This window comes from Syngnathus floridae, chromosome 9 (genome assembly GCF_059516105.1).
Source record: "Syngnathus floridae isolate MCC-2025c chromosome 9, RoL_Sflo_1.0, whole genome shotgun sequence".
In the NCBI taxonomy this organism is placed as follows: Eukaryota; Metazoa; Chordata; class Actinopteri; order Syngnathiformes; family Syngnathidae; genus Syngnathus; species Syngnathus floridae.
The window spans coordinates 11,577,250-11,600,001 of NC_142421.1; the positions used below are offsets into that span (position 1 = coordinate 11,577,250).

General features: G+C 47.7%; 3 protein-coding genes across 4 annotated transcripts; 1 reads left to right on the top strand and 2 right to left on the bottom strand.

Moving 5' to 3' along the window:
- Positions 1 to 70: 70 nt before the first annotated feature.
- On the bottom strand, positions 71 to 1,101 carry lyrm7 (LYR motif containing 7). The gene is made up of 5 exons (XM_088385506.1): positions 994 to 1,101; positions 800 to 872; positions 568 to 638; positions 418 to 499; positions 71 to 328 (listed from the first exon to the last, which is right to left on the bottom strand). Exons 1-5 carry the CDS (start codon positions 1,009 to 1,011, stop codon positions 258 to 260), a joined length of 315 nt encoding a protein of 104 aa, XP_088241632.1. The 5' UTR covers positions 1,012 to 1,101; the 3' UTR covers positions 71 to 257.
- A 20-nt stretch (positions 1,102 to 1,121) lies between these two features.
- On the top strand, positions 1,122 to 2,226 carry hint1 (histidine triad nucleotide binding protein 1). The gene is made up of 3 exons (XM_088385505.1): positions 1,122 to 1,289; positions 1,769 to 1,873; positions 1,972 to 2,226. Exons 1-3 carry the CDS (start codon positions 1,179 to 1,181, stop codon positions 2,134 to 2,136), a joined length of 381 nt encoding a protein of 126 aa, XP_088241631.1. The 5' UTR covers positions 1,122 to 1,178; the 3' UTR covers positions 2,137 to 2,226.
- Positions 2,227 to 2,381: 155 nt separating this feature from the next.
- Positions 2,382 to 22,723, bottom strand: cep170aa (centrosomal protein 170Aa). 2 transcript variants are annotated; one of them, XM_088385490.1, is made up of 22 exons: positions 22,154 to 22,723; positions 17,655 to 17,792; positions 16,432 to 16,521; positions 15,609 to 15,690; positions 15,438 to 15,493; positions 15,140 to 15,362; positions 14,186 to 14,311; positions 12,734 to 12,883; positions 12,357 to 12,656; positions 10,180 to 10,539; positions 9,690 to 9,970; positions 9,261 to 9,338; positions 8,578 to 8,698; positions 6,972 to 8,483; positions 6,838 to 6,888; positions 5,897 to 6,176; positions 5,381 to 5,591; positions 4,884 to 5,051; positions 4,713 to 4,801; positions 4,539 to 4,632; positions 4,419 to 4,470; positions 2,382 to 4,255 (listed from the first exon to the last, which is right to left on the bottom strand). In XM_088385490.1, the coding sequence occupies exons 2-22, from the start codon at positions 17,757 to 17,759 to the stop codon at positions 3,972 to 3,974; spliced, it is 4,713 nt and encodes a 1,570-aa protein (XP_088241616.1). In that variant the 5' UTR covers positions 17,760 to 17,792; positions 22,154 to 22,723; the 3' UTR covers positions 2,382 to 3,971. The 2 variants fall into 2 exon arrangements, with proteins under 2 accessions (XP_088241616.1, XP_088241617.1); XM_088385491.1 differs by lacking the exon at positions 6,838 to 6,888 and having other exon boundaries at positions 22,154 to 22,722.
- Between the last annotated feature and the right edge of the window lie 29 nt (positions 22,724 to 22,752).

Here is a 22,752-nt window from a genome sequence, read left to right on the forward strand (position 1 = left end):
TGTATTTTCATCCGTCAATAGTTTACTCCAATGGTTTTCAGAGTTGGATACTAATTAAAGCAGACAAAAATCAATTTAATATAATTTAATTGCACAATACAAATGAATTATGAAATTAACTTATCGATGCCTCCAGCAAAACCAACATTTTTCCATGTAGTGGCCATGACCTTATTTGGCAGCTCTTGATCCAAATGAAATGTGACAGATATGTCTCCATACGAGTCCCTTTCCTTGTTTTGTTATCAGTTGTCCTGTCATGACTTTTTTCTGGGCTGGTCACAATAGGGGACATTTTCTAATAGAAGATCCTCTCTGGGTCGAAGCACTGCGAGAAAAAGACCAATAAAAACACCCCCAAAATCAAAAGGCTAAGACTACAATATTTGAAAACTTTGTGTGAAGACATGGACTCACAGAGTCTTCCGCTGTCAACGTGCTCCATTTGAAGGACGCCCTGGCGTAGGACTGTTTCCACATCTGAGGCCATTTGGATCATCTGGAACAGAACAACACGCGTTTAATGGTCTCAAAAGTCCTCCAACAAAGTTACTATACTTTGTTTACCTTCTGAATGTTTTCTTCTGACGATTCATGTTTATTTTTACAGAACTCCTCGTTGATTTTTGACTTTGCAGCTGTTTGAAAGAAAAAAGTTAATATACCTGATAGTTACTGTAAAAGCCGTCTTTTTTTTTATTGTTTACTTTCACTTCCGTAATCGAGTCGAGTCAGCACTCCTATTTTTACTCAACTATTTTTTTAAGTGTTGCTATCAAGTGACAAGTGGAAAACCGACCTGTCAGTGCTCTCTCGTCATCTTTGAACACAGCCATCCTCGTTCTGTGCAGCGACTTGAACACGCGTAAGACCTGCACGAACATCAAACATGCGTATTGGCTAAATTAAACCTCTACCGCTTCATTCTTGCATTAAGCAAAGTCAAAAATGGTAAAATAATCGTATTTAATTGTATTAAAGTTTGCTGCTCACCTTCACGCGAGTGCCCATTTTGACTTAAAGGCGTTTACTTCCGCCTTCGATATGTCAAAGACCAATCAGAGCAAATTTTGCGGTGACGTTAGAAAGCAACCAATCAGTTGTCAGCGAGCTCCGCCTCTCAGAAGCGATACCGCCCTTGTCTCTACGTCAGCGTGCGACTGCGCCTAGTTTGCCCCATGGCTGACGAAACAGCAAAAGCGCAGGTAGCCCAGCCTGGCGGAGACACAATATTTGGGAAAATCATACGCAAAGAAATCCCTGCGAAACTCATCTACGAGGATGACCTGGTAGGCTTTCATTGAGTATGCTCCAACGCGCACTCGCTCCACTTTTACTGCTGCGAGGCTCAAGCTAAATGAGTGCTAATGCTAGTGCAGGTTCTGCACTCATAACTGTGCCTGTGATCATTTTTTCGACTGAATATTCAGCATTAAATATGGCTGCAATAAAACGAAGAATCCACACAGATCTTATATAAATTGAAGATCAAAGACGCCTGAGAACATTTGATCCTTGTTTAAGTCAAATAGTTTGCAATTATATTTGACTTTCAGACATGAAAATAAAAAACTGACAAAATGTACAAGTGTTAACGTTGTCATTTATCCTATTATTTTTCTGCAAAAATATTTTTATTAAGTTATTTTTTCCCCATCTAATCTTTTTTTACTAAAAAAAAATTCTTTTTATATTATTCATGTAATTTATTTATAGTTTTTTGTTTTCTATAAATTAAAATCGTCTGTTTCTATTTGTTCTGTTTCAGTGCGTGGCCTTTCCTGACATTTCCCCCCAGGCGCCAACTCACATCCTGGTGGTCCCCAAAAAGCCAATCGTCCAGCTGTCAAAAGCGGAGGATGGTGATGCTGCAGTAAGGATGGATTTGATGCAGAGCATGTTATGACTTGATTGAATGCTTGTATTGTTGTTTGACTAGTGCCCTCCCCCCTTTCTCTCCCTCCCTGGCAGCTTCTGGGGCACTTGCTGATCGTGGCCAAGAAGTGCGCCGAGCAGGCGGGCTTAGCCAAAGGCTACAGGATCGTCATCAACGATGGGCCTGACGGTGGCCAGTCGGTCTACCACATCCACATTCACGTCCTGGGGGGCCGTGGCATGAAGTGGCCCCCCGGCTGACACCTCCGCACCACAACGTGTCTTTTCCTGTGGTTGAAGTGAATGTGCTTGTTTAACTGTAGTAATAAAATTGGTTGAGAGCACTCAAAACTCAGTCTTCTTGAAACATTTTTTTTTGTAGCTGTACATACAACAGTTTTGGTGGTCTTCTACTAAAGATTATGCAAGTGACCTAGGGAGGAACCCCCCCTCCCCCCCAAAAAAACTACAATGATCAACATTTTATCTAAAAGTCAAGCCAAACATTGAAGTGGATGTCTCTTGATTTATTGACAGTAAATTTGCAGTTTGAACAAATATAAAATACATAAAACATCCACAAAATATTAAAAATAAATAAAAATTGGCTTTGTTTTCTCTTTACAAACAAAATTACTGATCAGACAACAATGAGACTTGGAAACAAATGAAAACCTACTGGTACCAAATATTCACTTCAAATGTTTTACTTAAGCTAAAAAAAAAAAAGTGCCCTGCGATTGGTTGGCAACCAGTTCAAGGTGTCCCACGACCGTGACCCCCGTGGGTACAAGCGGTATAGAAAATGGATGGATTTGAAAGTAAAACCCTGGGGCACAAAAAAATAAAACAATTTACAAAATATTTCTTTCCCCAACATCTTTTGTTCTTCACTTTCTGCATCAGATCTCATTAGCCTAAGTACGACCATTGAACGTCAAGAGTTTTGAAGATGAAAAGCCATTGGAGAAGTGGTTTAAGACCTTTAGTGGATACACACGGACAAAGCCACAGGATTTTTGCTCGGCTCCTTGAGCACAACGTACATAACATGAAGCCACACGCTACAATCAGAAAAAGAGGGACGGAGGAGCTGAGATGTTCAGCAGCTTCTTAAAGCGCAAAGTGACACAAATTAACATTAAAATGACTACAAAACAACATCAGTATTGAAATATTATAAAACAGCAAGTTAATACTTTTTTTTCCTCCTCCAAAATTGAAATTGAAGTATAAAAAGCCCAATTGCAAATCATAGGACACTTCAAGTGCTGCTACAAGCTTCATGGCATCGTATCCAACAGGCCAAATCAAGATAAGGCAGCAAAAACAAAAGTTAATGAGCTGAGCTGCACGTTAGAGTCATCAACTTTGGTAAGTGGCTATTGTTTTGGATTTTTATGATAAATAGCCTCCACACACACAATATGTAACTAGTAGGATGACAAGTCTCAGTTTTTCACATGCTACTACTGGGTAAGTAAAAGGTTTATTTATATATTGACAAAAATGAAAGACTTATTGGGCGGACTGTCAAGTGTTGAATTGTGTATAAAACTGCATCGGTTGACTTGTGAAATAATGGGACCATTTCCAGTACAAAGTGTCTGTTTCTCAATGTCACATTAAGGCGGCAGCTGCTTTTAATACTCAAGTGCAAAAAAAGGCTGTAAAATATGCATTCTGTTGGTCTGAGAAGTTTGATGGAGACTCTTGTTGGAGGGACAATGCTTTTAAGGCAAGACCTTAATGGGAAAGTGTTTGTTCACGTGCCGGATGAACTGCTCGTGTTCATTTGTGGCTCCATCTTATCATTCATCTTTTTCAAGTTCAGTCAAGTTTTCAGTTGACAATCAAAAAAAAAAACTAAAATGCCCTTTTGTCAGATCAAAAATACAAAAATGGAAAAACCTTCGTATTTAAACTGGCAGGTTTTCTGTCTGCGTTTTTTCTTTAATTTACAGGATTTTAACTTTTTTTTAAAAAAAATGATCAGGATTAAGTGACAAATCTTAGTAAAACTCAAACAGATCTTTCTTGCTTTTTGATTGCCAATTGTAACTGATTTGAATGAACAATAGCTGGACGATTTTGTCTCACTTCTGTACAAGGGCCTCCTTGCCGCTGGGCCGCATGCGAGTGAAAGGCAGCGCACTGACAGAGGCTGAACCGAGACCTACGGAGCCGTCGGACGACGGAAGCCTGGCGGGCTCTCCGGACGCCGGACGGATTTCGGGTAGCAGCTCTTTAGGCGGGAGATGCTGGGGACCTGCGCCGGTGGAGGACTGGGCCGCCGGTTTGGCAACCTGAGGCTTGGTGGGTGAGATGGGGCTGGCTGCCGCATCCAGCGTGCCGTCCGGGTCCAGCATCAGATTGATCACTGGGACACACGCACACACAATGAGTGTGAACTGGTTCATGACCAAGTGCAGGACATAATATTCGGTACGTGACATGTAACATTCATGTGGACATTTTCAACTTGAGTGAGCGCGTAAAATGGACGCATGACAACATGTGAGAAGTCCAAGCGTGTTATTCACCTTCCAGCTGCTTCTCGACTCTTCTGAGCTCAAGTAACACGGAGGAGATCTCCTGTAAAATGAGCAATCACTCAAATACTGCACTCAGATAAGTTAAAAAAATTGAATATGCTTGAGTACCTTGTTGGAGGACGTCAAGAGCGGGACGTCGCTTTCGGATTTCAGTTTCCTGTCGATATCCTCCCAGTTCCTGTCCTGATCCTTGAACAATATCCTGAACCGTGACAGCAGCATCAAGATGAAATGGAATTGACCATGCTTCATGAATTTTAATAATAATGAGGGTATACTAACCGGATTTTTCCAGCAGTTTTATCAGTTGACTGTTTGATCTTGGTGGACAGCTGAGAGACTGAATGGATCAAAAGGCTGTCCAAAACTGCCTAGAAGGACAGAAGAATGCAACGCGTCAACATGCCCAGCATGTCTGCCTCGTGGCGCCGCCGCATGCGTGCATGTGCTCACCTCCTCTCGGTTCCACGTACGTCTCCTGAGCGCCCGAGGCTCGTGGCCGTCGGGGGCCCGGGGGCGGAGCTCCACCGGCTTGCCGTTGATCTCCGGCGTCTTGGCACCCTCAATGATGGGAGGGATCTTGCGGAATTTCAGGCTCTCATCAAAAACGCGGTCCACGAGCTGGCAACGTTAAGAACAGAAAACAAATTTAGATGAAAAAATAAAAAACTGTAGATTGGTAGACAAATACAAAAATGTGACCCAAAAAAAGGGGAAATCAATTAAAAATAATTACTGAACAAAAAATGAGAAAAATGGTCAGAAAAATACTTGAATAAAAAAATTGAAGATGAAAAACAAGGATAAATGGACAAACAAATACCCAACATAAACCAAACCTCAAATTTCAAGTTGTGCGAAATGGTATCAAAAGGTTTTTATACGTGAATGTGCCGTGACAGGCACAGCACAGCAGGCAAAGCGAGAAGAGGAGCAAATGGAGCTGGCACCTGTCTCATGCTCTCCTGCAAGTCGGGCCGCGCCGGGCCTACCTCTTGGCGCGTGTCGACGGCTGAGCTCGGGGTGGTGGCGGCCGTGCTGGGCGGTGTGTCAGACGAGCTGACCGAATCGATCTTGCCCGCCACGTCGTGGATCTCGCGCGCCAAGGTGGCCAGGTCCTTAGCCAGGTCCTGGCTGATCCTGCGCACACATGGGAACAACCTGTTAACCATCAGACAAGGCGATTTAGAACATGGCCAAAAACATGCGGCAGTCACTTTTCAGTAGGGCTGAACAATTCATCCAATTCAAATCTACATCCCATCCTTCATTAGCCCTTTAATCTAGAACACCAAAATAGTTTTGTGTGATGCAGATTGATTTGTTGTTTTTTTATGTGTGAAAAAAGTACATTGAAAGGTAACCTTGAAAAAAGTCCTAACATTTCATTGCAATATTGAGGGAAATAAAAATTTCTCCAAATGGCTCAGCCCTACTTTTTGAGCATGATCGGAGTGACTCAATACCTGGCTATCTCCTCACTGTGCGCCGTCCAGTCTCTGATGTACTCGTCCTGCTCCTTCATGCGGTGTTTCAGCACCGCTGTGCCCACCCCGGGCAGCGCGCCGGAGCCCGAGGCAGGTGTCGCAGTGGCACCGGGTCGGGAACCTCGGGGGGGTGTGGGGTGATGCGGCCGTGTGTGGGGGCGCCCTCCATGCTTAGAAGCGTTACGGGCTGAGCCAAACTCTTCCTCCGAGGTGGACGCGTACTCAGGCGGCAGGCGTCTCCACCGGTTGCTGCTGGACACTGGGAAGGCGCAAACAGGACGCTTTAGTTTCACTTACGGCAATTTATTGCCCCAAAATAAGACCTCTTCAGCAAGTTAAGAAATAAGTCGGCTGTCAGAGTGTTACGCATATGCACAACTAGGATCCTACTTGAGTATGTATTATTTCCTCTTCGGGGAAAAAAAAAAAAATTTGAGTGAAGCAACGTGTTATTAAATAAAAAATAGTCACACATTGCAGCAAAAAAATAAGTCCGGCAACAGCAAAAAAACTACATGAATGCAGCTTCCTGCACCATGACGTGATGAGACATGAACACTTTGTGGCACGTAATGGGTGTCTTGATGACGAAACCCCACAAGAGGGAGCCATGTTCCAAACCCAATTACTATTTTTACTTCAACGTTCAGTCAAGCATTTGAGTCGTCATCACAGTTTTGAGTCATGGATTACAAGGACAACTCACTGCAACACATTGCAAGACCTGGGTCAGCATCTGGACACAAAATGGCAATCCAAAAATTCTTCTCACTGGTCAACTATTGCTCACAAGTTTCTTCTACATTTCTCTTGAAAAGTTGTTTCAGAAGCTGTTTCTGTGGATGCAACCCAGGTCTTGACACGTGCGCACACACGCAAACACACACTCCGAACTGGATTCTACAGAGCCAGTACAGTACCAACAAGTTCTTCATCTGTGTCAGCGGCACCAGGCTCTGGATGAGAGCTCTCTGGACGATGAAAACCAGCGTGAACATTGTCACAACACAATGACAACAGGTCGATACAACAAAAGTCTGTTTCACTTGCTCACCTGTGGGAGAGCAGTAGCCAGTCGTAGCCGTCTTGTTTCTGGCCTCGTTCAGCTTGGACACGCTGTTGGCCCTCATCCTGGGGGTCAACTTGCTTTCGGTGGGCGTGGACGAGCGCAAGCCCAGACGCAGAGCCGTCTCAGCCGAAAGACGCGACGCGGCGGCAGAGCCGCGCGCTGCGGTGCACTCCGAGTCGCTGCGCGCCGAGATGGAGCCCACCCGGTTGCGACGCGGCTGCGCCAGCATGTCCAGACGCGACAGCGCCCCACGGCCCGACGGTGGTCTGGACGTGGAGCTTGTGGTAGACACCTCAGACGCCACTGACACTCGGTCAGCGTCGGCCAGATCCGTGTCCGAGGTGTCACCCAGTCGGGCTCGGCGGAGCAGGGAGGCTCGGGTGGGCCGTGGTTTGGGCAGCGCGGCCGTCTTGCTCAGAGAGGACGAAGCGGCGGTTTGGAGATTCCGGTTGCTTTTGGAGGAAGTGGCGCTGGCGTTTTTGGTGGACCTCCCGTCGTGTTTGCCGTCCAAGCCGTAACTGGAGTAGGTCTCCTGGTCCGACGAGAGGATGTCGGAAATGGGGAAGGAAGAAGTCTGGTCGTCGTCGGTGAGATCGAGGGAGGGTTGGCGTGCCCTGGAAGCAGACGGCTGAACCGAGCGGCGCGCTTCAGTCCGACCAGCTGCGTCAGCGGTTCTGCTTTTGGCCTTCCTCTCCAAGCGGTCTCGCGCGCCGGCGGAGACGGCGGACTTGGAGGCCGCGCTCACGCCGCTCTTCTCCCGGTGCATGCTGCTGAGCGAGCGTCGCTTCTGCGCGCTGCCGGCCTTCGCCTCGGCGGCCACATGACTGGCAGTGCTGGCTGTGTCCACGTCTGACTCTGGCGAGATGGAATCGGTGCGAGGGTGGTAGCCGTAGCCCGAGACCTGACTGCTGATGCTGCTGCTGGTTTTAGTGGTTTTCGGCTCAAGCTTGTTTTCGTCCCTCAGTTTGGCCTCCAGGAACGCCATGACGGCCTCGGTGTCTTTGAGGAGCGTGGCCGTATCCATGCTTCCTGCAGAGTCACTGCGCTCCCGGCTTCCCGCTCCGCCCCTGTTGATGCGTGGAATGAGCTCGGCAGGGACGCTGTCGCTGGGCTTCTCAATGGTGAAGCTGCCTTGACGCACCAGAGGCTTCCCGGATTTGTCCCCGCCGCCCTCCTCCTCCTCCTCTTTTTTCTTCCTGCGCTCCACACTAGCAGAGCTTCGCACGGCGGTCTTGCGCGGAGAAGAGGCGGCACTTGCTTGGCGTCGGCCGCTCACATCGCCGTTCTCCATGGGAGGCGGCGGCGATTCCCCGTCGCCCTTGTTCTCCTTTTCCTGGGCTTCTGTGTCCTGTTTCTCTCCGATCTCAGACCTCTGGGTCGGCGCTTTGGCGCGGTCATCCGCGGGGAGAGGGGGGAGGCTCCTGCGCTTGCGGTCTGTTAGACTTGATGAGGATTCGCCTCGGTTGAGGGCTGGGGCGGACTTCAAGGCATCGCATCCTAAGTTGACAATTGGTGAGACCAATCACTTAGTGAGACCCGAGCCAAGCTGTGTAACTCGAGTACCCCGTGTGGTGACCGCGTAGGTGTATACCTCTTTCTTTGTCCAGGAATGTTGTCGTCGTCTCAGCTCCAGAACCTTCGGGATCGGTTCGGGTGTGGTTGGCAGCTAAACTGGCCCACTGAGAGACCCAGTTGGAATCCGCCGGAAGCGGCTGTTGAGACAAGAGCCATCGTCAAGTGAAAATGCAGAGAGGAACTTGCAGTATGTGATTGCACACAATCGGGCGGAGTGTTAGCCTGAAGTGGAACACAAATCCCAGCTCATGTAAACAACACTTTAGTCTTGCCACAACTTCACCTCTGGGGTACGTGGAAGCAAGGTATGACATGGTTTGGTATTATTCTTGGAAGGGGGCAGAAAAAGAGAGCCAAACGTGGAAAAGCAGAAAGACTTGCTTCTGCTGCTGCACACAGGCCTTTTTCTTTTTCAATGCAACTGCCTGCAGGGCAGTGTGTCCGATCTGGGTCACTCTTGGGAAGGGAACGTCTATTTCCACTGACTGGCGAGAAGAGGAGCCGTCCAGCCTTGGGTAGGACTGCGACTCCCGTTTCTAGACTCCACTAGAAGTCTTTGAAGTGTTCATTGAGAACACGAGAGCGGCATCAAAACAATGTGTGGTTTGCTGTGAGCTATGACAGCAAGAAGCGGTTCTCAGCATGACCACAAGTGACACCACACAAACTGACTGTCAATAAAGCAAAAACAATGATTACCTCTTTTGCTGTCTCTGTTTCCTTTCCTCTTCCCTCCCCTTGGAGGTCTGTGTCCTGGTTCTGCTGCAGCCCAAACACCTACAAAGAAGCATCTAACTCTCAATGCTCAGCCAATCAGATCACATTCTTGTTCAGTGGGCTGTATGATATCCCCCACAAACACACCTAATGTCATTAGGAGGCCAACAAAAGATTCCTTTTAGTTAAGAGGCAGTTGCCACCATAGCAACAAGGACACATCAAGCCAACTGGTCACAAAAAGTAGCAGGAGCTGCCCTGCAATTAGTGCCACTTGATGACAGCAATTAACAGAACACTTGCTGTTTTGGCTGCACAAGCCAATAATTACATCACTCCTTGTAAACGACGTTGTGTCGTAACACACCCGTTTGCTTTTCAGCACAAGTGTCTCCTTTATAGCCTACCTACCTTGTCAATCATGCGCCGGGCCTCCTCTTCCTCCAGGTTGCTGTTTTCCAGCTCAATGGTGTAAGTCCCGTTATCGCTGCGGTCGTCCCCTGCCTCCCTGGCGGCCGCTCGCCCCGTGCTCGAGATGTCCTCGCTGGGGCTGGTGGGGCTGCCCGTCGCCAGCCCCGTGCCCACCGAGCTGCGGCCCACGCTCGGGTCTTCCGACCTCTGCTTGAGGAGCACGCGGGCCGCTGTGGGGGCGCCCGCAGCCACTGTTGCAGAGATTGGGGCTTGGACTTTACCTAGAGTGGATCCAAACAATACTGGTCTGATAATTTGAAGGAGATCCAATACAGGATCATGCAAAGAAAAGCAGCAATGCAACAATGATGCCATAGCATCACCTCAAAGCAGCAGCAAACTATAACTGATTGAATTTAGCTAGCTGTAGGACAGCACGCATATTCCAAATCATGTCCAATTCTCGGAACAGCCTGTGTTGCGTCATTACCTGAGTCCGAGGCGGCGCTAGCTGAGGTGGAGATGCTAAACACTTTGGGCTGAGAGGGGGGCTGCGGAGACAGCCCCTCACCGCCGGCTGCGCTCAGCAGTGGCGCAGTTTGGGAAAAGGAATACGAGCGCCGCTTGCGGGGGTTCTCCTCGTCGTAGAACTCAATCATGAAGGCTGTGCGACCGCCACCTCCTCGAGAGCCGCTCGCCGCGTTCTGGACGGCTGAGCCCACTCCTCCTCCTGACCCAGAGCGGGCGTGTGCAGCGTTTAGACGCTCCTCGAGGGCGTGGCGCCGGCTGGCGAAGCGCAGGCCCAGGCCGTTCTCCGAGTCGCTCTGTGTGCCATCTTCATGTTTGCTGCCTACAAGGATGACAAGTCACAAGTAAACATCAGCTCATGGTAATTCACACCACAGCGACAAATGTTTGTGATTGCCTGGTCTGTATTCATAGTCAAACGTAAATTGCAAGCATGTGGTGGACTGATGTAGTGCAAATGTGTGTTTGCGTGAATAAAACGATTATAAATATAATTAGAACTCAATCAAAGCACATCCTCTGGCATTTCAACACCAAGATTTTTTCTTCTACAATTTACATTCCTGCCATGTCCCATTTGGGTGTGCCATAGTGGACATGGTGCCAGGCTGGCCCAGCACATGCCCCCTGGCTCAAAGAAAGAATTGGGGGAAGGGGGGCACGGGAAGAAGATGACAATGAGGAGGCTGCAGTAAGGGGGGAGGAAAAGCTTCGGGGATGAAAAGAGAGGAGGGGGTGCTGAAAGGAGATTTGAGAATTAGAAATCTTGTGGGGGTGTAGGAAAAGAGGATCTGTCTGCTTTTAAGGCAAAGAAGAAAACGGTGATGTGGGGAGGGGGACATTACAGTTGGCGCAAATAAGGATCTGCCGAGTTAGCATCTAGATTGTCTAAGAATGTTAGACGTTTTGAAAAATGTGTGTCTTTCATTTAAAAGGCATCAAGTGGGATAAACAAATGCCTTTATTCTTCTGTCCGCCAGCTCAGACAAAGAAGCTGCTAGTTGAGAACAGAGGTGCCACTTAGGAGACACAGGCGCTCTGCACTGCTTGCCACCACGAGTCTCACACATGCAAATACACACGAACACCGACACACAATAAGCATTCGACACCACCGTAGTTTTTCATGAGCTGTCAGACAACATGCTTTTCTTGTGTCCCGACATCTCACCAGCCACTCCCAGGACTGACCCAGAAAGACTTAAGCTGTGCGTGGGCTCGTCCCAGCACTCCAGAGGTCATTTGCGATGCTGAGAAACAAACTGTCGTAGCAAACTTGCTTTTTCTGGATTGGTGGCTGTTCATCTGCTGCTCTTGCGTTCTTTTTGGTTAATGAGGACTATTTGAGCCTTCACACTTTGTGTATCTAACAGACGTGCCTTGAGCTACTTGCTGCTCAGCTATTCTCACATTCACCTGACAATCAAAATTTCTTACTAACAAGCAACAAATATATGTACTCAGAGTCACCACATCATTACTAGACAAATATTAAGGCAAATCTTACATTTCCCCTGCCTCTGCTCAGTTTGTGCACACGCAGCATTCACGTGAGAAATGATTGACATCTGCCCTAAATCAGCTCCTGAATGACTTACATTTGCACGTTCCCGCATCCGTGACGGTTTAGTCCTGGTTCTTTGGTTCCTTGCCATCCGCTGCTTCTTTGCCCTTTAAACCTTGTCCAACGGCTACATCATGGCCTTTCTCTCCACCACATGGCAGCCGGGGCGACTACTAAGCTGGCTCGCTGGCTGGCTCGCTCTACTTGCTGTCTTTGTCCAATCGGAGCTGGCGTTCATGCAGCGGTCAGCATGACGGGGAGGTCCGTTTGCCGCCCACCTCCTCCTTGACACCCATAGTCAGCAGTGTTCTCAAAACATGCCTCTCTGTCTTTAATAGTCCGATCACACTATTTGTGTGCTGCCTCCACTTGAGCAGCTTCCAAATGTTGAGACATCTTGCTCAACATTTGAGCATGCCAAATGAGCATCCCTCCTTTCCACTCCAGCCATTTTCATCAGCCGCCTGTCTGTCAGGCGAACCCTCCCCCCTTATACATCATCATAAATTGGCCTCCATTTAATTAAGCGAGCACTCCGCAGTTACTCGGACGAGAAGCGGAGTGCAGTTGCTCACCTTTCAGCCTTTTGAGATGCACCGGCACATCACTCTTGTTGCTCTTGCTGTCGTCCTCTGTGGACTCGCCGCGGATGAGGGTTGGATCGTTCTGCGCCAGCCAATCGGCCACCTTGCTCTCCGACGCCATCATGGCTGCCTGCAACGTGCTCAGCTCTTTGCTTCCCGCCCCTCCGCTGCTGCTCCTCTTGGCCCGAGACCTGTGCTGGCCGGGCGTGAGCTTGGAGACGTGGTCTTTAATGGTGACCCTCCCGGGGGAAGGGTTGTCAAACTCTATCGTGAAGGAGGCGTGGCCTTGAGCTGTGGATGACGTGCAGTTTTAGTTAGCATGGACTTGTACATTTGTCGAATCTGAATGACCGCATCGAAATCGTCACCTGCACTGCCGGGAGAGCCGGCCCCCTCCGTGTCCTTTGTTGGGATCTCATGGATGCCGTTGGTGGCCACGTGACGATGATGTTCCTTAGTCGGGATGTCCGTGTAGCCTGCGTTGTGGCAGTCCTCTCCACGACGACCTTCTTTGCCCTCTGTGGATTAAATCACCCAAAAACTAAAAACATGAGCAAGTGTAACAAGATAAGAAAAGCAGCTTTTGCCGTCCCTTTTTGGCTCATGTTATGTGAACGGTAAAAGAGATGCTAGTGGACATGTTACAAATTTGCTTCGCCAAGCACATCAGTTTGTTGGTAAGAACAAAGGAAAGCTCAGTGGGGTCCTAAATATGATAAATGGTGCTTTCACAAAATTGGAAAGGCCATCTGCTTCACCTCAAGGGGCATTTGTAGCAGTCTACAGCTCTGTGACTAAGAAGAAAACAAACTGAAATGGAAGAGAAGAAATAATCAGGCCGATGTGATGCACGTTTATGGCGCGCTGAAAGTTTGGAAGAGAATTAGCACATGCTAAGCTAAAGACTGAGAGAGGTCCATTTGAATTCTGTGTGTGTGCTTGTGTGATGGCAGAAAAGGGGGAGCTGCTTGTGCTATGGTGTAACCCAATCGGGCAAAGGCATAATGCACAAGGAGGAAGCACAGGAGGGGGTTGTAAGCTTGGGCTATTCACTGAGGGGAAAAAAAGAAAAGGACGCACACAAAATCAACAAAACACACAGACACATTCACACTGAGAATCTGCCCTCAATCTGTCTCCCCATCTTCACTTCATTTGGCCTCACACATACTTAACAGACTGAGCAAGTTCTGACAGTTTTCAAACAAGTATGGGCTCAAGATCTTTCTTGACCTCCTCCCCCCACAGTAATACACTACAAACAAAGTCACCTTACCTACGTCCACGGCAGACGTCGCCGACCCCATTCGTCTGCACGACTGATCAAAAATGAACACCACCAAATATAGCTAGAGTCCATATGGAATCTGCATGATGAGCAATGCGATCAATCCGGCAGCTGAAGAGCCTGGCCCAGTCTCCATCCAGATGTGACGAGAGATTTGAGGCCGCTACAGTCTAAAGCAGTCTGGGCCAAACTGATTTGATATTGCTAAGCTCTTTGACCACTGGTGCAGTCCTTAATCTTGTTACTCTACACAGCATCAGTTGACACGACCCCACTGTCAGACGACCAGCCGCACACACACGCGCACACACTCACATATACAGTCTATTCTGTGAAAAAGTCTCTTTGTGTGCGCTTGAGTGTACATCACCAATGCACACACAAATGCACTGCCTGTTCAGACACAAACAACGGCGGGTATAACGGGGCGGTGTGTCCTGCTCCTAATGCTCCATATGTGGCATTTTAACGACTGTGAGGTCAGTTGTGAACTTGAACGTGAGCGTAGGCTACAAATGTGGACGTGTCCTACCTGCGAGCTCATGCTTCTTGCCAGTCGTCTTGTTTTCCTGCTTGAGGGAGTTGCCGTCGTCGTCGTAGCCCCACCACGCCGGCTGGCCGTACAGAGGGGTGCCGCGGGGCAGAGCTGTAGCATCTGCTGGAGACAACACAGGCGAACTTCATGCATACACAGTGGAATGTGCTTCTCTGTGCTTTAAATAGGGCCACCCACAAAGGGAATTTGGGGAGGTTGTGATATAATTGTGGAAGAAAATAACTCCTTGACTTAGCAGTTGGGGATAAAAGAAGACATTTTATGACCATCTATTTGAAACATATCATCATATGAAAGAAAACAAGCAGCCAAAGTGTCGCCCTAATTAGATTCTTTGTGAAAACAAAACCTCGTCCTTCACCTTCTTTTCACCCATGTGCCCCTCGTCTAGGCTTAATCGCAGAACAGTACAGCAGGATAATTACGGCTGTTGCCTGGCAAATTGCGTGCCATATGTGGAGCAAATGAAATCTATGCCTTGCACAAGCGTTGAAAATTGCCTTCGTACACTTCCGTACATTCTTTGGGCACATCTGCGATTGCCAACACTCGCGAATAAAAAGTGATGCTGGCATATGGCGGCTTTGTATGATGATGAAACGCGATTGCCTAATCTCGAATAATAACGCACAAGCTCCACGTGGCCTTATTTCAACATCTGGAGCTTAAAGGGGACCCCTGCCGATGAACAATGTCTGTGATTAGGAAGGAAAATACGCATTTTGAAACCAAGTTAAGTGCATGTTGGCAAGGGAGCTCCAACACCCTAAGCCTCCCCCCACCAAGATAAACCCCCAGAAAAAGCGAGTTTTCTGAAAGAAGAAAGACTCCGTAAAAATCTGGACTGTACAATCCACCCAAAAGATACAGACTTAAGTCTTACATTTCTCTGTTGATAAATGAATTTGTTTGTTCCACATGAGCTCTCACCTCCAGTTCTTTCTTCAGCCTTGTCTGCAGTTTTGGGTGGAGGCTCTTTGGAGGGAGAGACCCCATCTGTGGTTGTTTGGCTTGGCCTGGGGGTGCCGCCACTGGTAGCCTTTTGTGTCTTTGATGGGGTCTTCAGGGGGGACTTGCTGGTGGTGGTGGTGGCGGTGCTTTCACCTTTGGACGGCTTCTGGCTCAGCTGGAGGCCACTGGTGAATTTTTCATGCTGCAAACAGAAGACGGATGGAGGTGAAGACCGCGACGACTCTTTCAAGCAGGTGGCGCTGTGCTGCCATCTCACCTTGAGAGCCTCCTCGGGCACGGTAAGCTCGCCTCGCTCTACCGTGAACCAGTTAGTATGTGAGAGCCAAATTAAGGAAACACATGCGACAGCCGCACCAGATGCATGCAACGTTTCCCTGAGGAACACCGGCAGTAACGAGACGACAAAGCCGTGGGTGGATGTGAAGGATATCGTATCCGAACCTCAGTTTGTCCTCCAACTTGAGGGTGATGTACATCTGCTCTTGAATGCGGACATCGTTTACAAAGGTCTGTGGGGAGAAGAAGCCGAAAATCAGAGCTGCACAATCCATTATTTTGCATCACCTTATTGATTTATTTACATTCCAGAAAGTCATTGGAAATGGAAACTAGAGGGAAAAGTGACACACTATCAATCCCTAAATACCCCATCCATCCATCCATCCATCCATCCATCCATCCATCCATCCATCCATCCATCCATCCATCCATCCATCCATCCATCCATCCATCCATCCATCCATCCATCCATCCATCCATCCATCCATCCATCCATCCATCCATCCATCCATCCATCCATCCATCCATCCATCCATCCATCCATCCATCCATCCATCCATCCATCCATCCATCCATCCATCCATCCATCCATCCATCCATCCCACAACCAACAGGCTAAAATACCCGTAGATCGACATCAATGTGCTCAGCACGGCAGTACAGGAAGCGCATCAGTCAGAAAATGACCCAATCGGACTCTGCGAGCAATCTGCTGAGTCAGCAGCCACAAAGTTCCCTTGGATCCATCTAAACAAGTGAATTGTGGGTGACGCAGCAGGAAGCGTCTCTGACTCGGACTTCCTGTTGAAGATCTGCAAAGGATGTGAATGACTTGCTGCGTATGTGTTCCAAGTGTGTGTGTGTTAATCACTGCACATGAGTGAACACCAAAGAAAGTTCACCTCCCCTGAATATTTGTCATCTGCCTTTGTATTCTGAAGTCCTCCACATGTTTGGTTAGAAGCACTCACCCCATTGAGGCTGCCGAGGTCCTTGACCTTGTGTTGGTCTGAACCAGGCTCGTAGTTGATGACGGCGTGCTGCTTGTCCACACTGCGCGACTGTAAAGCAACACGTGGCACATTTGATTCAGGTCATCGAGTGCAAACTGTTCGTCACTTCCTGTTCACATGACTGAAGAATGGAAACCATGTCAGACAAACTATTTGAAGGCTGCTTTTCTGCTGAAAAAGATGAAGAATGCGAGTATAAATCCTCCGAGCACGTCAGGGTCAGATGGAGAAATGCTTTCAGGCCAGTTTGAGATTTGCTTTGCCTCGCTGGCACGACGTAAGGAATTGCCCTCCCTCATCTGTTCTCCTGAGATTGAAATGTGTCGATAAGCGCTGAAATGCACACGAAAGCCTTGAGAAGCTCCTCCAGCGGGCTGAGTAACACAGATTACCTTAGCGAGATTAGGCTGGATCAAAGGGGATCGCGAGGGACTGAGCGGCTTGTTTGACCTCACATGTGATTTTTGGCGCCACACGCTCAGGAACACAAACAGTGGTGATGACTGCCAAGTTGCAGCTCAGGAAGATGGCAGTGCTTAAAGCCAGTTAACTTGTCTTTTAGGATTTACTTGCTGTGTGACACAATAAATAGATGATGCGTTTGGTTGGTTGAAGCGGTCACGTGATTTGCAAACGCTTCAAAAAAAAAAAAACGGCCAATATAAAACGGGTCACTAGACAGTGAGATGAACTTTTTACGTGGCATTGCATCAGAAACGAAGACAGATTATGGCAGAAACAAACTGTGACAGCATTCGCGCCATCTGGGAAAAGAAACTCGACAACCTACTTTTACCTCTGCCAAAAAGGTTCTGTTGTCACGGGCCTCGCTTCTGCAAGATTGCACAAACTACTCAACCGATTTTAGAAAAATGTGCGATAAAGATGTGAATGCAGACACTCCCCCCCATCATTGAGCAAAAGGCATGAATTTCCATTTTCAAATGAAGAAGGCAGAGAGTGCTACAGCCAAAAGAGAAAATAAATGTCATCCAAATATCTGCCCCACTTTCTATTAATAGCGCAATGACCTCAACTACTCACAAGCTGGCAGGCAAGAAAGTCTCTAAGGGCCACATGGACACTGACTCAACGTGCATGTAAACATGTTTTGCCAACGCAGGTGGAGCACGCACGCCACAAAACGAAACTTCCTTGCACTTAGTGCACATTGACCTCACCTGTAGCATGAGCTCGCAGTCGTCCCGCCCGACAAAGATCATCTCGCGGGGAAGCCGGTGGCGAGTCCCCCCGCTGCTGACCAGGAACCAGGAGGTGACGCTCATGTCTGTACTGCTGCGGCTGCTTGTGTTACACACCTACAGGGGTCAGGGGTGGGGTCAACAGAGATCAAATCAAAACACGTTCTGGTGCCCATTCTGCTCGGCCGGTAGGTGGAATGAGCTTGCGCAGTGCCGCAATATGACGCCCAGCTGAATCTTATGACACATCGGCACGTTTTCTCCTCCTCTCGCACTGATCATTACCAGATGTCGGAGGAGGAAGTGATGTCGGAATGTTGGCCGGCCTTCCGAGCAGGACAGTTAGCTCTCCCCCGCCCCACCCTTACCACCGCCCTCGCTCGCCTTCCTTTGCATGAGCTGAAAAGGAGGTCAAACAAAAACACGCTGACTAGCAAGTTGCAAGAGGCCCGTGAAATGAAGTTATTCTGGCTCTGGCCAGAAACGAAAACAACGTGAGCAGAATTGAAGTCGTCTGACTGGCTGTAAACCACAGCACATGAGAGGTCATTTTCTTCATTGAATTTTCCGCCGCGTTGTCACAAGATGAAGGTACAACAATTTTGACTTGCGACTGGATGGCGAAACGAGCACGAGTTACATCTTCGTTTCGGTCTCGCTCCTTAAACATTTCTCACCTTTTTGAAGGAGGCACTGAAATAGTCACATGACAGTGCAAAAAGGAAGAAAAGTTCGCCAAAGAGGGAATTAAGCACGTGTCTATTTGACCTTGTAAGTACTTGGTAGTACACCAACTCAATCATCCCTCGGGTAAAAATTTTAATCAACAACATTTGCCATCATTCGTTGTGCCGTAGCGCCTTACCTCTATTTTCTAAAAGTCACAAGCAACAGTCATGCTACAGGAAAAGAAGAGGAATGGCCATCTCATGCTTTTAGCAGGAATTCCCCAACCCATAGACCTCGACACACACACACACACACACACACACACACACACACACACACACACACACACACACACACACACACACACACACACAAACACACACAGCCTGGGGAGTGAAAGGGTGGGTTTATTCTGAAATGACAGAGTGCTTTGTGCGGAGGAGTCAGGAAGAAGAGCGCTTCCTGCAGAGGAGGGCACTCATCCTTGTCGAGCTTTTGAAATCAAAAATGAATGGCAAACCGTTCATGTCAACACTGTAACATAGTTTATCTGCTGCAATAACTTAGTAGGTTGTTGCCAGTACAACGTTCGTTCGGCTTCCGCCGGGTGTGGCGGCATGTTGGGTTGATACAACATCTGGCTCGGCATGATGATGGGTTGACTCACACGCTTGACCCATAACACACACGCACTAAAGTAAGCGGAACAGATAGTTGAAGTGGGAGCTGTTTGGGGAAGAAAGGCCAACTGACTCACGCCGCGGACACACTCGCCAAACTCGTCCCTCATAGAAGGGCGCGGTTGTCCGCGGCACAAGAACAAGCATGGTTGAAAAAGTGCTTTGTCTGTTAAGGTTTATCAGGTGACAACAAAAGGATGGAAGCTGCCTCTAGGCATGAGTAAAAAGCGATTCAAAGGTAAAGTGTTGAAAATGCTGACCTGGGATCAAGATGAGTAACAACAAACAAAGTCATTGTCTTTGTGAGCTTTGAGATGTTCCGAGAGCACAAAAAGACTAGCCTGGACCCCGAGGGCCCGCAGACCACAAAATAAGGCGGCATGTAAAGACTAAACGACTCAACAATCTGTGGTCAGTCAGTCAGACAGACAGACAGACAGACAGACAGAGGGGGCTCTATTGTCATCACTTGAGGCCATTGAAGATAAACACACACACGCACAAACAAAGCATCCGTACAATCAATAGCTTCTCTTCCAGCAGACAAAATGGAGCATGCTCCTTGTGAAACAATGACGACGTAGCTTTCTGTACCTTAATGTGTGTTATTGTTGCTTGCTAATGTAGCATGAGGGTGGGCGGGGCTTGTCCCATACGTGAGCATATGGCACTAAAAAGGGAATCGCACAAGGAGTTGGCGAAAGGAACAAACAAGCACACCTCTATTTAGCCAGCACCCGTTTCCCTTGCTGCATTGTTATTGGCACACACACCCACAAAAACACACACTGCAGGCTGTCGGACACAATGCGCCCACATGCTCAGTGACCTCTGTGCACCTCATGACCCACAGACCCACATTTGGAAATATCATGCCGCTTCGTGGACATCATGAAATGTGCAGCAATCCACAATAAATTTTCTTTACTGCTGAGGTTAAGTGTTAGGGCTGACAACAACAAAAAAAGTCACCCCAAAAGCTGCCAATTTTGGCACCAACGAACACAACAGTCAAAATATCTCAATGCTCATCTGACAGCAGGACGCAAGCCCTTAAGCAGAACATGTGATCACTTCTCCAAAGTTGACGCTATGCTGGTGTGAAAGCCGGCAGCAGATCACAGGACAAAAACAGCGAACTGCAAAACGTCAATATCAGCGTAACAACAATCAGAATGAAACCAGAACCGCTGCACAAATAAGACATCCATATCTGAAGCACAAAACAAAGTTGGAAGGCGTCTCACACCCAGAGACAGATGTGAGAGTCACTTGTGTGTGTGTCTGTGTGTGTGCCTGTGTGTGTGTGTGTGTGTGTGTGTGTGTGTGTGTTTTTACGTGTAGTTAAATGCAGGAAAACGAAGTGGAGGAACGCCCATCATGTTCCACAACGAGGGAGCTGAAAACATTCGACACCACTGACTTTCCAGTTCATCATCGCAGAAAAAGCTACATGACCTTCTTGGACATTTCGACTCGGGCAAAAGTGAGAGCCGCTGTTGCTATTTTTAGTCAAGGTGACGCTTATCAATGCCATCGGTTCTACCAAATGACATTAGCATACAAAGTGGAACGCTCTGAAGTCAAACCAACATTTTTTTTTTTTTTATGCCTCAAAAAGTAAAACGGAACCTGCAGCTACAAACAGTCATTGTGTGCGCAAGAGGGGATTTCAGCCCAGTAAGCATATTTCAAATTGCGCTCAATTTTGGGGGTCTCGCTGTAACGTGACACTCAAAACATCACATAATCGCAGAAGAAAACAGAAGTCACTTCCTAAACTTCCTTTGGTACACAATGGCTGGCTGTGGCCAAGCCACACAACAACAAAGTCCTCAACTCAGTACAGAAAACATTTTTTGACCATGGAAGTGACAAAATGTGCTAAACTGACTTCTACACATGATCTCAGGCTACTACTGGTCTTCCCAGCAATCACTTCCACTGGTCTGTGATCAGATTTCCACACAAAAGCTGCAAGAACTGTGATAGTGATCCAGTTTTTTTGTGGGAGCCACCCAGCCTACCACAGGCCACATTTGCAGAGAGGAAATGAAGAGAAAAAAATGGCAGAGGGATGGAAAACGAGGGACAAAAACTGAAGTGGATGGTATTATCTTAACATTCTATGGCTGCATGCCCAAACAATCTTGCAGCTGAGGAGGAGGAGCCAGTGACCAGCAACAACATAAATGCGTACAAAAACATTTCGGCTCAGTATGATGAGAGAAATGCATACAATGCATTTTTTTGGGATGTACAATGAGGTTTTATCACACTACCCCGAAAAAATAAATCAAGGTAACTTTGCTGGGTTTGAATGTTTTGAACGAAAGGAAGCACTGCACAGCACAACAAAGACCTCATAACCAACCACACTTTTTCTGTTATAGTGACAGCAAATGTGAGCAGAGATGAAGGGTCACTCCAGCTCACATCTGCTACATGAAAACAAAGTCCCCCCCATATAAAAGAATGGGGGTATCATCATACAGTAGCTTCCTATTCTAATAGAATAGAATAATATGTGACATTTGAGATGCTATCGCGTGTCAAATGAGACAAAGCGTGCACCATTGGACAGAACTCGTCTTTTGGGTGCATCCACGCGTGACCAGAACTGACTTTTCGCCGGCAGTGCAAATAAAAGCCGGCGTTTTGAGTGAAGATGTGACGAGTAGTGAGAGGCGATGCTTTCTTTTGGTTTCGCCAATCGACACAACGCAACACAACAGTGCGGCTGGGGTCGGCCATCGCACGGGGCTCCATGTTTGGCTAACCAACCCATTGTTTGGGGTTTTTTTCCCAGCAAGATAAAATTCGTCATTTTCCGTCATCTTTTATTTATGCTATTAAATTAAAATATTACTTGAAAACCCGTGACGTGGTAGCCCTGCTAATTCAACTGACGTCAAGAGATGAGCATCGGCGAGGCGACTTTCCTTGTCCTCCTCCTCATTTTTGCTACCGTCAACTTCACGTGCGCCTCACTGGTCAACTCCTTCCCCCAAATAATAAGACGCCGGTTTGTTTTTATCTAATAAGCAAAAGTGTGATGTTTCCGTTCGTGACGTGGCTTGCTGTCCCGCTATGTGTTTACGTGCGAGAGTGGATGGAGCCCAGCCCTACCGTTGCTGCCGCAGTTACGTCTGGCTCCGGCCTTCTCTCCCGCGGTTCCTACTCGCTGCCGCTGGTTAGCCGGCAGCAGCCACACAGGGTCGTCTTGGAGATGTCGACCAATTTCGACACATTCCGGTTTGGCGTTTCAAATTAAAAGAGACATGCGTGAAATAGCACAAAGGATCCGGTCATCGTGGCCCATTTTGTTCACGATTGTTGTGTTTTATTGTGAAAACATGACTTTTGTAGTTTTCTGTACATTACGTTCATCTTGATACTGATTTTCCATCGCCCTCCCAAGCGCTCGTGCCGACACTACAGTCGTGGACGCTTCCAACTTGGCCAGAAGTTCCGTTAACCAGCACCGAGTGGGCGGGTTTCCTGGTCGCATTGGTCACGTCTCAAATTTCCTTGTCATTTGCTCTGTGGTAACCCAACTGCGACTGGCAGGCCCCAAATAAATATCTCTATTTTCTATTTTCATCAAAATAACAAAAACAGATAACATATTAGGAGCTATCCACTAAACATTATAATGAGCAATACAATTAAAACATGAAATTTAAATTTTGCAAAAAATTGTTGCTATTGAGTATATGAGTGACAAG

Excerpts from the sequence above, each read along its gene's own strand:
- lyrm7 (XM_088385506.1), bottom strand. Across the intron at positions 500-567 it reads CAGAAGAAAACATTCAGAAG|ATGATCCAAATGGCCTCAGA; the intron begins GTAAACAAAGTA and ends GTTCTGTTCCAG. Across the intron at positions 329-417 it reads CGTTGACAGCGGAAGACTCT|TGCTTCGACCCAGAGAGGAT; the intron begins GTGAGTCCATGT and ends TTTTTCTCGCAG.
- cep170aa (XM_088385490.1), bottom strand. The coding sequence starts at position 17,759 with ATGAGCGTCACCTCCTGGTTCCTGGTCAGCAGCGGGGGGACTCGCCAC. Across the intron at positions 8,484-8,577 it reads ATTCCTGGACAAAGAAAGAG|GATGCGATGCCTTGAAGTCC; the intron begins GTATACACCTAC and ends TTGTCAACTTAG. Across the intron at positions 4,802-4,883 it reads GTACGTGGAACCGAGAGGAG|GCAGTTTTGGACAGCCTTTT; the intron begins GTGAGCACATGC and ends CTGTCCTTCTAG.
- hint1 (XM_088385505.1), top strand. The coding sequence starts at position 1,179 with ATGGCTGACGAAACAGCAAAAGCGCAGGTAGCCCAGCCTGGCGGAGAC. Across the intron at positions 1,290-1,768 it reads TCATCTACGAGGATGACCTG|TGCGTGGCCTTTCCTGACAT; the intron begins GTAGGCTTTCAT and ends GTTCTGTTTCAG. Across the intron at positions 1,874-1,971 it reads CGGAGGATGGTGATGCTGCA|CTTCTGGGGCACTTGCTGAT; the intron begins GTAAGGATGGAT and ends CCTCCCTGGCAG.